Source organism: Trichogramma pretiosum, unplaced genomic scaffold (assembly GCF_000599845.2).
Source record: "Trichogramma pretiosum strain Unisexual culture from Peru unplaced genomic scaffold, Tpre_2.0 scaffold14, whole genome shotgun sequence".
Classification (NCBI taxonomy): Eukaryota; Metazoa; Arthropoda; class Insecta; order Hymenoptera; family Trichogrammatidae; genus Trichogramma; species Trichogramma pretiosum.
In genome coordinates, this window is record NW_019641706.1 from 781,549 (window position 1) to 796,536 (window position 14,988).

At 41.7% G+C, this 14,988-nt stretch overlaps 2 protein-coding genes across 5 annotated transcripts in view; both read left to right on the forward strand.

The window, feature by feature from the left end:
* LOC106657073 (CCR4-NOT transcription complex subunit 6-like) overlaps positions 1–14,988 on the forward strand; it is a 299,859-nt gene that overhangs the window by 184,514 nt on the left and 100,357 nt on the right. The window lies entirely within an intron of this gene.
* LOC106657075 lies at positions 8,311–9,062 on the forward strand. Its single transcript, XM_014378361.2, has 2 exons — positions 8,311–8,729; positions 8,824–9,062. The coding sequence occupies exons 1-2, from the start codon at positions 8,397–8,399 to the stop codon at positions 8,965–8,967; spliced, it is 477 nt and encodes a 158-aa protein (XP_014233847.1). The 5' UTR covers positions 8,311–8,396; the 3' UTR covers positions 8,968–9,062.

The window sequence follows — 14,988 nt, forward strand, 5'->3', positions numbered from 1 at the left end:
TATCCCGCGTCTTCTCTCCAGGACAAAGAGAGCTTCGGGTCATAACGGTCGGCTGTGCCTTAATTAGTTTCTTTTTGCAACTATCATCGTATTGAATGTCGCGAGCAAAAGAGAGAGCGAGAGAGAGAGAGAGAGAGAGAGAGAGAGAGAGAGATAGATAGAAGCGAGGGACAGACCAAAAGGAGCAAAAAAAAGTTGACCTTTTTTTCAGTTCACTGGCCACTGGCGCTCTGCTGGAGGATTATATTGTGTGTGTATATACATAACGTTGGGTGTGAATATACAGTAAGGAACAATTTCCTGTCTCTGACGGGACTCGAGGACGGTGCGATGGTCGGTGCGGCGGTGATGATGCGGTCTCGCGCACTGTGTACCGCTGATATTTCAATAATTTTTGTTTCGCTGCAACTGGATCCGGGTTTTATTTTTAAAATCACGATGCAAATTCGACGGAGCGACACGTTGCACTAGTGCATTTTTAAACTGGGCAACTCCGAAGCTCGTCGTATTATATAAATATTGCCGATTCCTCCGGCGTACCCCGCGTATTTTTCACAGTAAATTTCACCATAACGAGTCGTATAGTTAAGCTTTTTTCTTCTAGCGCAGCTACGATTATTCTGTGCTATTAAGACTAAGAGGTACTGCGAGCGATCTAGGCATACAAAGAGCTCATTTTAGGCAAATGAACAGCATCTGCGCGGGCAAAGACTTTCGATAAGCTGTTGGTTTAATCTTTTCTCTCTTTCTCTCTCTCTCCACTTTTACCAAGTTATTTTCTTCTATTTAGCTACTCTCGACGTCGCGGTAAACTTTTTTATTTCTTTCTCTTCTAAGGATAGAGTATACGCCCTTCTTTTTTCGTAGGATTTTCATTATATTTTTTATCTGAAAATCGCATAGATTTCCACAATTTTAATCATAAAGAACACAGAAGCGGGGAGCGAAATTAAATACAAATATAACATTTTACGAACAAATTTACCCTCGTTTTTATTATTTGAAGCAGCATCCTTTTCATAACTTGTACTCCTCAAGCCCGGTTCCATGTCTCTCTCCATCTCTTTCCAAGTTTCTTCCAATTCGCGTTTTAATATTCATAAGAGCACAGTTTTCTGATCCGCTCTCAACGCTCCTTGACGCTATATACACGCGCGCGCGCGCGGCTGTGCTATTTTTAAGGGGTCTCGTCTTCCTTTTGCTATGTCTATACGCCCGCCTTCGAGAGAAAGATGTATATAGATATATGTGGATACGTAAACGTGCGCACAAGCGACATCGGAAAGATGCATTTTATTTTGACCAAGAAAATCGAGTAAATATCTCGTTGAGTTTCTATTCGTTTGCTTGGTTTTTGCTGTATTTTGGCGTACTTGAGCTTCTCTTGTGTTTACGTTTTAGCTTCTGCGCCGAGTCAATTTGTTTACAAATGAGATTCTTATTTTATGCAAAATTTACATATTGTTAGAATTTATCAACGTAATTTTGTTAAAACGTTCTTCGCTTACTTTACTTTCCTACCATTTTCATACTTGGATTCTCGTCACTATTATTTCTCTTTTTATTAAATCGTTAATAATCATTTACCTGTTTGTGCGTCACTCGATTCATTTTTAATGGTAACTAGAAAGCATATCCAGAGCTTTTAACGATAATTAAATCGAGGAAAATAAGTCCGTTGAATTTTTTGAAGCGAAAAATAACGTTGAGTGTCGTACGATATAGCTGCATGCACTAAATAAGGTAAAAGAAAAACGAGAAGAGATTCAGCTATTGCATCGGTACAAACAAACACCTCTTCAGAGCTGATTTGAGCTCTTGTTCTGGCCTGCTGCATTGTTGGCCTGTTTGCTAGTCCTCTCTGTTATTTTCGAGTTGCGAATAATAACTTTTTTCAATCGATGAAACTCAGCCTTTTGGTGCTATGGACGCAAAACCTTTTTACATAGCTGTGCATCCAAAAAAAGTATATACCCGAGTCTATGGGTTACTTCCGATACTATTGCTCAATCGAAAGACATTTTCTACAGTTTTCTCTTCCTTTTTTTTAAGAGGACTCGTCGGTTTAGTGTAAACAAATGTTTCATCTGCTCTGTCACGTTGTTAAATTGAATGATTTATCTCTTGTATCGAAGTTTTTTGATGTTTGTTTTTTCGCTTGGTATTCGTGAACTCTATCGCGAAAATTCTCGGTTCTATGAATTCGTCGTTGCACAGAGCGAGTCAACTGTGCTGGACGAAACACGAATCAGTGAATACACGAGTAATTGACTCAAATTAACGGAAAACGCCACGATGCACAAACACTGAACTTACGTTCATTTTCGATTGTGTGGCTGTACAGAATGGCTCGTTATTATAAACGTCTATATAGATCGAAATTGTGAAAATATAATGTGATATGCCCTACAAAACTGCATTGCATGGATCGTTACGCTGCTGCGCCATTTATACATACTCTCACACGACTGCACCGATCGATACTTACCGATGGTTTACTCCCAGCGCAAAATAGAATATTTATGGCCGACTTGATTGCACTTCAGAAACTTTGGATACGAGAAGCGTATAGTGGTTGGCTTCATTGAGGCCAAATTCTCGTACATTTCGATTTCTCCCAAAAAAATCTGGGGTATGTTTATTGAAAATTCATTATCGCGTTTCATCATCGTTTTCTACGTGAAAATAATATTTTCATATATTGAGCCGAAGCTAATAACTGCCTCGTATATTTAACTCGTCCCGAGTTTGCGCGCGTGCACGCTGTACGAATTTTGCTGTAAATTTTCGTTTTAATAAAGCAGAGTCACGCGTAAAACGAGTATATAAATTGCATGTCAAGATATACTTTGAACTTTTGAATTTAATTTACTTGTTTTATGTTTCAGGTGAGTCATTTCGCTGATTTACTAAACTGCACGTATGGCCCCGCTCGATCGTAAGTAAACATTTATTCCCGACGTTTAGTAATAGCTAAGGCTTGATGTACGCGTAATGTGTACCTCGTGCCTCGCACCACCGTCAAAATGTCATTATACTGTAAAACAACTGCAGTACAATTAACATTTAGTACGTGAAGCGCCGTCCAGTGGATCGGTATATGCGGACTACAAAAATTGATGACATTCAATTAACATATATTGTAATTTCGTACATTTTGTTGGATTTTTATCCGACACGAAATTAGATGAAGTCCGCAAAGAATCCGAAATAAACGGAAATTCTAAATACAAAAATATCACCACGTTTAATATTGACTCCCAGATGACTTCGACAAGATGATACAGAGCGTACGTATGATTTTTTTTTTATTTCTTTTCCACTCTCTCGGGCTCTGATGAAACTTTATCGAGTTTCTCGCTTGAAAGTTCGAGGTTGCGCACACTCGAAAGGTTATGGGCCGATGAGCAGAAAAGGTTAACGAGGTTACGCTTGATTGATTTGTTTTACGCTGGCAGAGATATAAACGATGGGTAATTAGTCAGGCTAGGATGAGCCTCGAAGGATAGGAAAAGAGCGAAAGATGCGCGCGCGCGTGCAATTTAAGCTAGCTAACTTGTGTGTGTGTGTGTGTGTGTGTGTGTGTGTGTGTGTGTGTGAGTGTGCGCGATGAAGCTGCACGATCGGGGCCGGCTTTTACACTGTTGAAACATCTCAAATGAACCAATAAACGATATCTCCGTATATCTTTCTCTCTCTCATATGCAGAGGGGGCTCAATTTGAAGGAGAGAAAGCTTTATTATTCGCTGTTTTCCGAGGGAATATCTTGTTCGCGCATGTGTGTACACGATTATATTCGTATACTGCACCGGCCAAGTAAATGAAAATTAAGCACTCGCTCGCGCGCGAGAGAGAGAGAATCCCGTGAATAAGTGGCGATAATGGCATAACAGGATCGTGATTGAGAACGCGTCGAGGGCCCAGCAATCATCATCAACATGCCGTGTAATAATGACTTTATTGAGTTGTAATTTAATTGAAAAAACATTTTTCGGGCTCGGGTAATGCACTTATGCGAACAGGAAGAAGAGATTCTTCTTTCGCCCCCCAGCTAGCGACGATTTCATCGATTTTTACCCGAGTTCAAATGCGAGCCTCGATGAATATCGCCTTGCGAAAATTTCAAAAGTATACACACTGTACTCGCGCGCGCTCAAAGACCAACCTCCTTGTTTACCAGAGAGAGAAGAAATTCAATTAACGCCTCAGCTCTTCGAGACTTCTTCTTGGGGCTACGTTATGTAAGGAAATATTTGCCGTGCAATACATGACTTATAAATCATTTCGTTTGTTTGATAAAATTATTCTATTACATTCGTTACTCCCACAACATTTTTTTATCGAATTATATTCCAAAGAAATGGGTGGATCTTATAAATAGAACAAATTTGTTTTTAGTGCATAATAAGACCATATTTCATCAATTTAGAGCCCAAAAGTCAAATATTTCCAGTTTCAGAGCCTGAAATTACTTCAATGCACTTCTTTCTTATCCCTTTTTTCGCTGAGAAAGTAAAAACTTTTACAACGCCGCAGTGAAAAGTTGCGACAGTTTTTTTTTTTTTTTTAATTTTTTTCCAGCGGGGGTGACCAATGAGTAAGATAGAAAAGGAAAACGACAGAGAAAAAGAGTGTAAAAAGAGTGTAACAGTTGTAGTAATACAAACACACAGTCCACAAAGAAACTTCAACGTGGAAATAGTGTTTGCTCATCGAAACAGAGAACAGACACAGTTTTGTATACAGAAAGAAATTTTTCCGCCGTCATTATGAAAAGAGTTGGCAAAAGGATTATTTTTCTTTCGTTTTAATCAGACTTTTTCAGAAGTTTTGTTGGACTTGCGTTATTAAAAAAAAATACACCGGGTGCGCGTTGAGCATCAGCGCGCAGCACTCCACGGGTATAGTTGTACGAGAACGAGAAAAAAAACATGTCTCTGTAAATCAATCGAGTCATTGGTTATCAATTCTGCTATTATACTCAAGAGTAGGCGCATACAGGCGCATCTCTGTGTCTGCTGCGTTAAAGTAACGCTTGGAAATAACCTAGTCATTGATTTTAGCGATAGTTTATTCATCAAACTGCGAAATCATTCAATATTCAGGCCGTCCCACACAAGTCAATCCCTCCACTCGGTATCGTATAAATCTAAGCTTTGAACTTCTTTCACCTACATATATCCGAGATTTTCGCCCTGCAGCTAATTCAATACCCAAGCAATGTATGTAAGCAGTCGGTCGTCCCTCGTGTGTATCGGATAGTGCGATCTCGGCTTTGAAACTGCTAACCCAATGCAAGAGCGGAAACGGCTGAGGTTTTAAAATAAAGTGAAAAAAATTTTTACTGACTACGCCACCGAGAGAATGTAAGCCAAATGTTTCAACAAGTGTGCGTATCAATAACTCATAAGCATAGACTGTTTACGCCTACGCATGACGAATGAAAGGGACGGGCAGTATCATCAGCAGCATCAGCAGCTCAGCGTAAAGTGAATCGCGAAAGGCTCAAGTTTATATATGAACTGTAATAACACCTAAAGCCAACAAGTTTGATGAAAGGCGTCTCGTTTTGTTTTCTTTCTATCTCTCTCGGTCTTCTTCTCCCTCGCGTGCACTGACCATTCGCGTCCTGGCGACACGATGACTGCACAGCGCTGCTCCGCGGTGCATCTATAGTACGTATACAGGCAAGTCGTAATTACTTGGCGACCCGACATACATGCCCACATGGGCATAATATACATACGTACTCTACTCTCTGTGCGTATATGTGCCTGGGCTCGTGTGTTTGTTTCCGGTATGTAATATGTATACGCGCGGACTCTTTCGCGACCTTTGGCGACAGAATAATGCATACGTAAAAGGTCAAGGCTGAGTGTGGAACGATTTCCATCGAAAATTCCTGCGTTCTTATAACTCGAATTCAAAATTCGTTTATTCCGATATTTTTTAATTCTAAGACATCCTGCTAAAAAAGCGTCAAGTTTAATTCAAATTCAAGATAAAAACAGCCATTAAAATTAAACTAATACTAAATTTCATAGTAGTTACCCTGGTAGAAATGCAACATTTTTTGACCAATAGTGTAACGCTTTTTCTCATATAAAATGGCCATTTAATGGCCATTCATGGCAATTGTCCATTAAATGGCCATTTTATATGAGAAAAAGCGTTACACTATTGGTCAAAAAATGTTGCATTTCTACCAGGGTTACTTTTACAGGAAATATTCGTTGAATGCATTAGCACTGATTTATTTTTGTACATTTATTGCCCAAAAAAGTCATAAAAATTAAATCATATATATTATTTTTAAAACAAAAATGAACAAAAAATCTAATTCTGTATTCAAATTTAAATATTTTGATTGAAAATGGTTTGATACTGATTTATTTCTTGGATTGATTATAGAAAAAAATTATGAAAATTTAATCAAAATTAAATCTAGTTCGTACCGCTAGATGGTGAATACTTTAATCTGTAAATCCACAAGTGGGAAACAATAAATTTTGGTATAAACACGGATATAATTGGTATAAACAAGAATATGTACACGAGTCACACGTGATCAAAAGCTTTGAGAACTTAAAATTTTTTTTATGAAATGTATCTGTGTGGCATTATCTGAAATCTGCAAAGTGAAGGGCGAAGACTCTTGAATAAATGTACAAACCGCTAAAATACACGTATAAGCTGTCTCAAGGGTCCTTTTTTTAATTTTATTAATTCGAGAAACTCTTGAGAGTCTACTTAATATACTCTTGCGGGTAAGAGAAAGAGTGAGAGAGAAGGAAAAGTGGCAAAAGATGATGAACATAACTTTGCCTTCACAAAGTTCTCTGCTTGCTGCTGCTACTGCTGCTGCTGCTGCTACTGCGCGCTCTGGTCGAGCTCGCGTCAAACTCACGCCACGCAAAACTTTATTTAATAAGGCTTTAGCCTTTATCTATTCGAGAGAACTCTGATTATATCACACCAGCTCTTGAGAGCTTCTAATTTTTCTCTCTCTAAAAATATTCATTTATCATCGTCGCGTTTAAAGTTTTATTTCAGAAATGAGATCATTTTGACGTAACTGTAAGGTGTAACGATAACAACAATGAGCGAAAAAATAAACAAATGCATTACGTTAGATTAGTTTTGAATTGCATCAGATACTAAGAAAGTACTCGAGAAAATGATTTCTCTATTCCTGACGTAATATCGGTAGACAATGTCGAAAATAGTCGCGGGGGCGCATCAGCAACCATGTGACAAGGTCACGAATAATTTGCATATAGACTACTTACAGGCCGAGCTGTACACACATACACACACGCATACATATATTCACACGCAGTGAGCTGCATCTCTCGAGCTTTAACGAGACGTACGCGCTCTTTTCGTCACATTGCATTCACTCAGCTGTCTCGGTGTGTCTCCTCACGTCTATCTATCTCCCGAGAAAACGTCTTTTTTTCCTACCCTTTCGAGTGTACGTGCTCGAGTTCCATCTCACGTGCAACGGTGAAGTGACCCGACTCCGGTAAGACAGGCATCAACGCCTCGGCCTCGCGAGCGAACGAGCGGCGACAACAAACTTTTGCATCTCGCCAACTTCTTCGTTGTCGTCTTCTTCTTTTTCTTCTTCTTCTGCTGCTGCTGCTTTCGGTCACCCCAATTGAGGTGAGAAGTTTGTTGGGCCAGCAGCAGCATGAGCGGCACGCGTGCGGAGTGAGAAAACCGGGATACGTTGCGGAACTTGAGTATGATGTATTCTCGCCTCAGTTTTTGCGACTCTGTATGTATAAAGCTTGTGACTGTTTTATGCTTAGGAATTTTTAAGTTGCTCGTTAACGAGATGAGAGAGGCTTCGTATACACGTGTGGTTTTTCAGTTTTAATGTCTCCACGTGAGTTAACAGCTATGATTTTATCACTATGAGTTTTTAAGCTCGCCACAACTGGGCAGATTTAGACCGCCAAAACAAATATTAATGCTTGTCAAATTCTGACGATTAGTTTCATGAAGAATCGATTTGTTTCTAAAACAATTGACTATAAACAACACGAAGAAATTACGTAACTAATACTTGCTGTAGCGATAAAATTTTTCATTGATAAGCTATAGCGATTTCTTTTCGTACGATTTGTTCGGAAAATTATGATAGAAGCTTTAAAATGCTTATCATTCGCCGCTTTTCGAAAAAAGCAGTGATTCCCAGACTTACGATTACACCTCGCTGATAAATGCATCGATGAAAACTCAAATAATTGCGTCGTGGTACGAAAAAAATCATCATATCTCTAGGTATAAATGCTACGACAATATCAAAGGTATCGATCAGTCTACTACTGCTACTCGATTTGGTTCAAATACGTCAGTAGCTGCTACTACTGCAACTAAAGCTCGCAAAATGTTTTCGCGTTACTTTTTGTCGTTTCTCTCCGTGCTCGTTTTCGCCGCTGTTATAAGCGCGAGTGCCATTCACGAGCCGCGGTTCTTCGACGACGACGACAACAGCGACGAGCTCGTAGATTCCATCGGCCTGCCAGACGTCAGCTCGGAGCTCGAAGACTTGATCGATGTGCTCGGTGGCGATCGTCACCGCCCACCGCCGCCGCTAATCGGCAAAATCATCGTCGCGATCAAGAACGCGCTCAGGTGGCTGAGACGTCACTGCATCAGGGACGCCGTGCTCGAGTGCAAGCAGCACGTTCCCCACATCAAGCCTTGGCTCAAATGCGTGGTATGTGCTAAAAGCTGACTTTTATTTCGTCGTTTTTTTGAGACTTTACCCTCCTTTGCTACTACATTTTTCCGCGTAAACTCTGATTTTGTAGAAGGAGAGCATCGTCGCCCATAAAGGCAATTGCACACGTCCGCCACACCCAACTTCGACCGTGAGTCCCTCCACTGAGCCAGCCGAGCCAGAGCCAGAGCCCGAGCCCACCGAGCCCGTCAACGGCACCGTTCTTCTGTTCTAAACTCTCGACCAGCTTCGAGAGTAGTCATGCAACTGATTCGACTCTTGACTTTGTGTATCTTATGCTATAAATTAAATTATTCATTCGCAAAGAAATTTCCGCAACGTTTCTTTAATGGTCTCATTATCTCCCATGGTGTTATTATATATCCACTTAAACATTCAAAGAAAAATTTACTTTGGAGGGATTGCGAGTGTAGACGCGAGCGTTTCCCCGAAAAGCACACACACGTACAGACGCCCAGATACACGGACGCTGACACACAGAGGTGCACGCTATGTGGCAGAAGACGTAGACGCTCGTTGCCGCTACCTACGAGGCACGTGGCAAATCGAATTAAAAGTACCTACTATACATGTGCCCGCATACGCCGGCGAATGCCTCACCTGCTTTACTCTGGTGTGGCGCGTGCGTCGCATTTATTCACATTATGTTATATACGTATACATACAGCTCGTTTCTGCGAAGCCCGTCTACAGCGCTTTGCTGCACTATGCGGTGATCTCTACGCTCTCTGCTCGAGCTTGTGTGTATTTACACACTCACACGGACACACATCGCGCAGAGACTCTACTCGCGACTACGTGTGCAAAGTATGCGATAATCGCATTGCGGTCTGCTAGTTGACTAGGCGGATTCTACGAGCGCCAAGATATATAGAGGGAGACGAGAGCTGCCAGGCTCGAAGAGCTGATTACTCCTCTGCCGCTGCTGCTGCAACTTGTTTTCTACGCCTCGATTAATTACTGTTGCTTGCTCCATATGTGCGCGACATTATTTCGCGCGAGATCCGAACGCCGCTGCTGCTCTGCTGTCTGCTCTGCTCCTGCTACTGCGGGTGTAATTTTACTAACGCAATATTAGCTTAGCGTGTTTAGCGTCACATGTCATTTTATGCGATATTTTAAACGACTACCATTGATCAGCGTAGTAAAACTGGACGAACACAATCGCAAAATACACACGCACGTATCGCTGCCGTTTAATCGAACGAGATATAGTTTGCCAAAAAGTTCCCACAATTAACCTTGAATGTAAGGCCATAAGTACGCCCCCTCGCTGCGTGCGTGCAGCTCTAAAATATGTGTGTACAGTGCAGCAAACTGCAGACTGTATACAGCTGGGGCTCTCTGGCAGACTGGGCCAGTGGTGTGTTCGCGCACGGATATAATATAAGTGCATACACGTTGTGCGCATACTTGCTGATTCTTCTTTATACCAATTATAAAGGCGTAATTGTTTCCTCGCAAGAGAGAGAGAGAGAGAGAGATAGCCGAGGGAAAGAGAAAGAAGAGAGATAGAGCGTCAATTATAAAGCACGAGTCCGTTATTCCGAGGTTTTCCTACTCTCTCTATCTCTTTTTCTTTCTCTCATTCTCTCTCTCTCTCTCTCTCTTTTCTGTCTCTGTGCCGCGACGAGAGCTCGTGCGTGTGTGTGTTTGCGAGTGTGTATGTTTCAGTTTTGCAGACGTGATGACCTTTCTATATGCCAGACAGTTAGATTATGATGCACCAAGTTTATGGCGTGTGTGGGTTCAACGTGCACTCAGCACAACTACAGCCCGGTATGGCGCTTTTTTTTGGAGAGAGTCCGAGAGAGTATTCGTTGGGATTTGGCGCGCGTCAGCGTAAATGGCGAGGCGAACACGCGGGGTTCTTTCGGAAAGATCCGCACGTCTGGAGAAAGAGAAGATATATTACGATTGAAAATTATAACACTTCTCACGCAAGAAGGAGAGAGAACGATAGAGAGGGAGAAATAAACTTTATTCGCGATCATCCTCTTGCGCGAGCTCGTCAGACAAAAAAATCATCAATTACATTCGAACGCATCAAACGGTATTTAAATGCCATCCTTACTCGGGGCCTGTCTGTGTGTACATATACTATGTATGCATTTATCACTTCTCGATTCGCTAATCACTCTCGACACATGCGCGCGCGTGCGCACACATACACACGCACGCACTCACTCACGCTCGCTCGCTTCGGCGCTTCGCGTGAAAAGTTTCTTCTGCACGTGTGCGCGCACATCGAGAGAGGAGTTCAAGAGGTTCTCAAGCCGAACACGCACACACACACACACACATCTCGACTGCGTTTTTTCGGCACGTCGACCGACTGCTTTAATACGTATATACCTGTAAAACGTTTGTGGGTTAATGAGTAAACGCACGTACGTATATATAAACATGCGAGCTTTTCGGCCTTTGCGCCTCGCGAGATTTTTTTCTTGCGTCGAGCTCGACGTACTTCAACGTTAGATCGCAAGAATCAGATTGCGTGACGTTGGGTTAAGAGGGTACACGATGCTCGTCTCTCGATCGCGTGATTTATTGACGATAGTTTTCGATTGAGAGTCGAAGAGCTTTTATTGTTATAATATTTCTTCTACGATGAACGTACATTACAAATTACAAATGAATGTAATGAACATATCACACAATAAATAATATTCTCATAGCGTTAGTATCAGTGGAATAATAATATAGTCCACTCCAGTCAATTCTAATGTATGGTTTATTGAAATTAGCTTTAATTTGTATAACCATTTTTCTTTGATACTTGCAGATTTACATACGAAGGTACTCGCCATCTAGCGGTGGAGACTCTCTTTGATTATGATTGAATTTCCATACATTTTTTCACCATTAACGCAGATATTAAATCATTATTGAAACATTTTTAGTTGAAATGTTTTAATTTAAGTATAGAATTAAGATTCTTTTGTTCACTTCTACATTAGCATTAATACATGTGGTTTCATTCTCAATAATCAATAAAATTTAGTATCAGTTAAATAAAGTTTAACGTCTGATTTTACAATAAATCTGCTTTTAATTTAAGAGTTTCTAAACAATTTATATAGCGGCTCTCTCATGCTGACGTCACTGTCCGACGCATCGTATTCGGAGAGTGACTCATGCTGGATAGCTCTGTGCTTGATGACCGGCTCGAGCGAACGTGTCGATTTATCCGAGGCCCCATCATCGAATGTAATCTTCTCACTTGTACCTTCTTTGCTTTTTAGTCGCCGCGTGCGCAACTTGAAAATCCTGCCCGGTGGATGATTTATCTCTTCGATAAGATCCAAACCCTCATCTTCCTGATTATCAGCTAATTCATATAGCTGACGCCGCGAAAAATCGGCTAGATTTTGACCATCGGTGATCACCGGGTTCCGAGATAGAGCATCTGCATTTGCGTTCACGAGACCTCTGCGATACACGATATCAAAATCATATCCGCGCAGCTCGGCCTTTAGACGATTAAAACGCAAGTCGGGTTTTTTCGTTTTGTGGAAATGTACAAGTGCTTGATGGTCTGTAACTACAGTAAATTTTCGTCCCCAAAGATAATAATAAAACTGCTCTTTACCGTATACAACTGCTAGCAATTCTTTATCATATGTGGCGTATCTGAGCTCTGCGCTCTTGAGACAGCGAGACGCGTAGGCACAGACGTAGTCAGATCCAATATCACCTTGACCTAGAATTGCTGAAATGGCAAACTCAGATGCATCTGTCGTTAATATGAATGGTTTCGACATGTCAGGTGCTCGCAGCACTGGGTACTCGCACATACGAGCTTTTAATTCCTCGAATGCTTGAGTATGTTCGTCTCTCCATTCAAACTTAACAGTTTTTTTCAGCAAGTTTTGCAAGGGTCTAGCAATTGAAGCGTAGTTCTTTATGAACTTACGATAATAACCTGTAAGTCCTAAAAATTGTTTCATTTTTTTCGCATCTGTAGGCACTGGGAAATTTTTCATTGCTGAAATTTTCTCGGGGTCCATTGAAATTTCACCGCGACCCACCCGGTGCCCTAGCACCTTTGCCTCTCGTTTCAGCATTTGACATTTTGCTGGTTCAATCGACATATTGGCCGCCTTAAATCGGTCCATCATACGCATAAAACGTACGTTATGCTCCTCGATTGACTCGCCATGCACCATAACATCGTCTAAATAAATTTCGAGTTCGGTGCCTTGCAATCCGGCGAGGGCTAGGCTCATAGCTCGAGAAAATACAGAAGGCCCGGATTTTAATCCCATAGACATTCGTCGAAACTGATATACTCCGTTGGGCCCCATAAAGCCCGTCTTGTGAGCAGAACCTTCATCCATTGCGATTTGATGAAATCCACTCCTCAGATCTACACAGCTAATATAATTCGCTGCGGCGAGCCGCTCGAGTATATCTACTGTTAGTGGTAATGGATAGCAGTAGCCTTCTGTTATCTCGTTCAGCTGGCGAAAGTCAGTCACGAGACGCCATTTTTTATTGCCGTCCGCATCGAATGTCTTCTTAGGAACGACCCATAGTGGGCTGAGCCATGGCGTGTTGGAAGGAGCGATTATATCATTCTTAATCAGCTTGTCAATTTCTTTTTGCATTACTTCTTTTATTTTGGGCGGATATCTGTAATACTTCGGGGTGATCGGCTTTTCTGTGGTCGTCGTGATTGAGCAAGTAATAACATTTGATACAGGCAGAGGCTCGCCTTCTAGCCCGAATACATATGGATTATGTGAGACTAATGATTTGACTGCCTCTAGCTCAAAATCGCTGCACCCTTCCGTATCCATCAGACTGACAATTTTTTCGATTCTCTCCTGCCCATGTAAGATGAAATTCGACGAAGTTTCGATGCTCTTCTTATCTCGCTTGTCATCTGAAAGAAGTGTAAAAATGCATGCATCCTCGAGAGCTTCGCTATCCTCATTAGCAATGCTCTCTTCTTTATTCGAAGTTGTCTCGCACGGTAGCAATTCGACCCAAGGTATAGGTATATTTTTCTCCTCATCGGAGATATTTATACATTCTGCATAGATACAACCGTTTCTATTTTGTGCCACAAAATTTCCAAACAAGACGTTATCTTCTAGATATTGCAGGGGAACCCACCCAGCCGGCTCATCATTGAGCACGTTTGCCTTAATAATTTTCTTCGAGCGAGGGGGGAGAGTTATGGTTCCTTCGTCAGTAAATGGTATAGAATAACCATTAAGGACTAGTTTTTGCTCGGAAGCATGGATAATGCCGTTATATTTTTTAATAGCATCCCATCCAAGGAGTCCATCTGCTCCAATCGGAGTACCTTCCGGCAAAATGTGCAGCCTTATCGGCGCACCCCGCAACTCAACCAATATGCTACCTGTAGTGTTGCAATCGTCCCCCTCTAAAACGCCCGAGACGGCATATACAAGGTCGTGGTTCACTCTCATAATATCTAGATCTTTCAGAGCATCCTCCTTTATAATTGAGATCTCTGCGCCTGAATCAATGAAAAATTTTGCTCTGTTTCCTTTAAAAACGGTGTTATGCCACTCTATAGATGGAAGTTTTCTTTGCGTTCTCATATATCCTATATGGGCCTTGCGAAATTCAACGCCTTCTACGATGTGCCCGGTGCTTGAGGACCGCTCCGAGCACGCTACTAGTTTTTTTCAGCATTTTTAGGCTGCTGATTTTCACCTGCGTCGTTTCCTTTATTGCCCTTATCATCTTTATTATTTTTATTAAATTTCTTAAAATGTTTACGATTTCCTTTGCTCTTGCCGGAATCGCTTTGCTCGCCGCTGCTATTGCGATTTTTGCTGCATTCCTTTACTTCGTGGCCTTCTTCCAGGCAACTTGTGCAGACTGGTAGTAGCCGTTGCAATTTGAAGCACGTGTTTGCCTCGTGCCCATCCATGCGACAGATCTGGCACTTTACTTTCTTAGCGGCTTTCCCAGACGATTCAGCGGTGCTATCAGATTTCGACACCGGTGAAGTTGCCGGCGCTACTTCCTGTTTCGTTCGCGCATCGTAATGCGACGAGGCCGTCGTAGCCGGTATATTAAACAATCCCATTGTTGTAAGATTTGAGCCTGTTGCCTGCCGAATTTGCGAATATCGCTCAACATCAACGGCCTTCATTATCGCGTCCTCTAGGTCCATCGGGACCTTGAATCGAACTAGGGTTTGTAGAGGCTCGCGCAGACCGTATAAGAAACATTCCAATACGCTCTTGTGTAA

Excerpts from the sequence above, each read along its gene's own strand:
- LOC106657075 (XM_014378361.2), top strand. The coding sequence starts at position 8,397 with ATGTTTTCGCGTTACTTTTTGTCGTTTCTCTCCGTGCTCGTTTTCGCC. Across the intron at positions 8,730-8,823 it reads AGCCTTGGCTCAAATGCGTG|AAGGAGAGCATCGTCGCCCA; the intron begins GTATGTGCTAAA and ends CTGATTTTGTAG.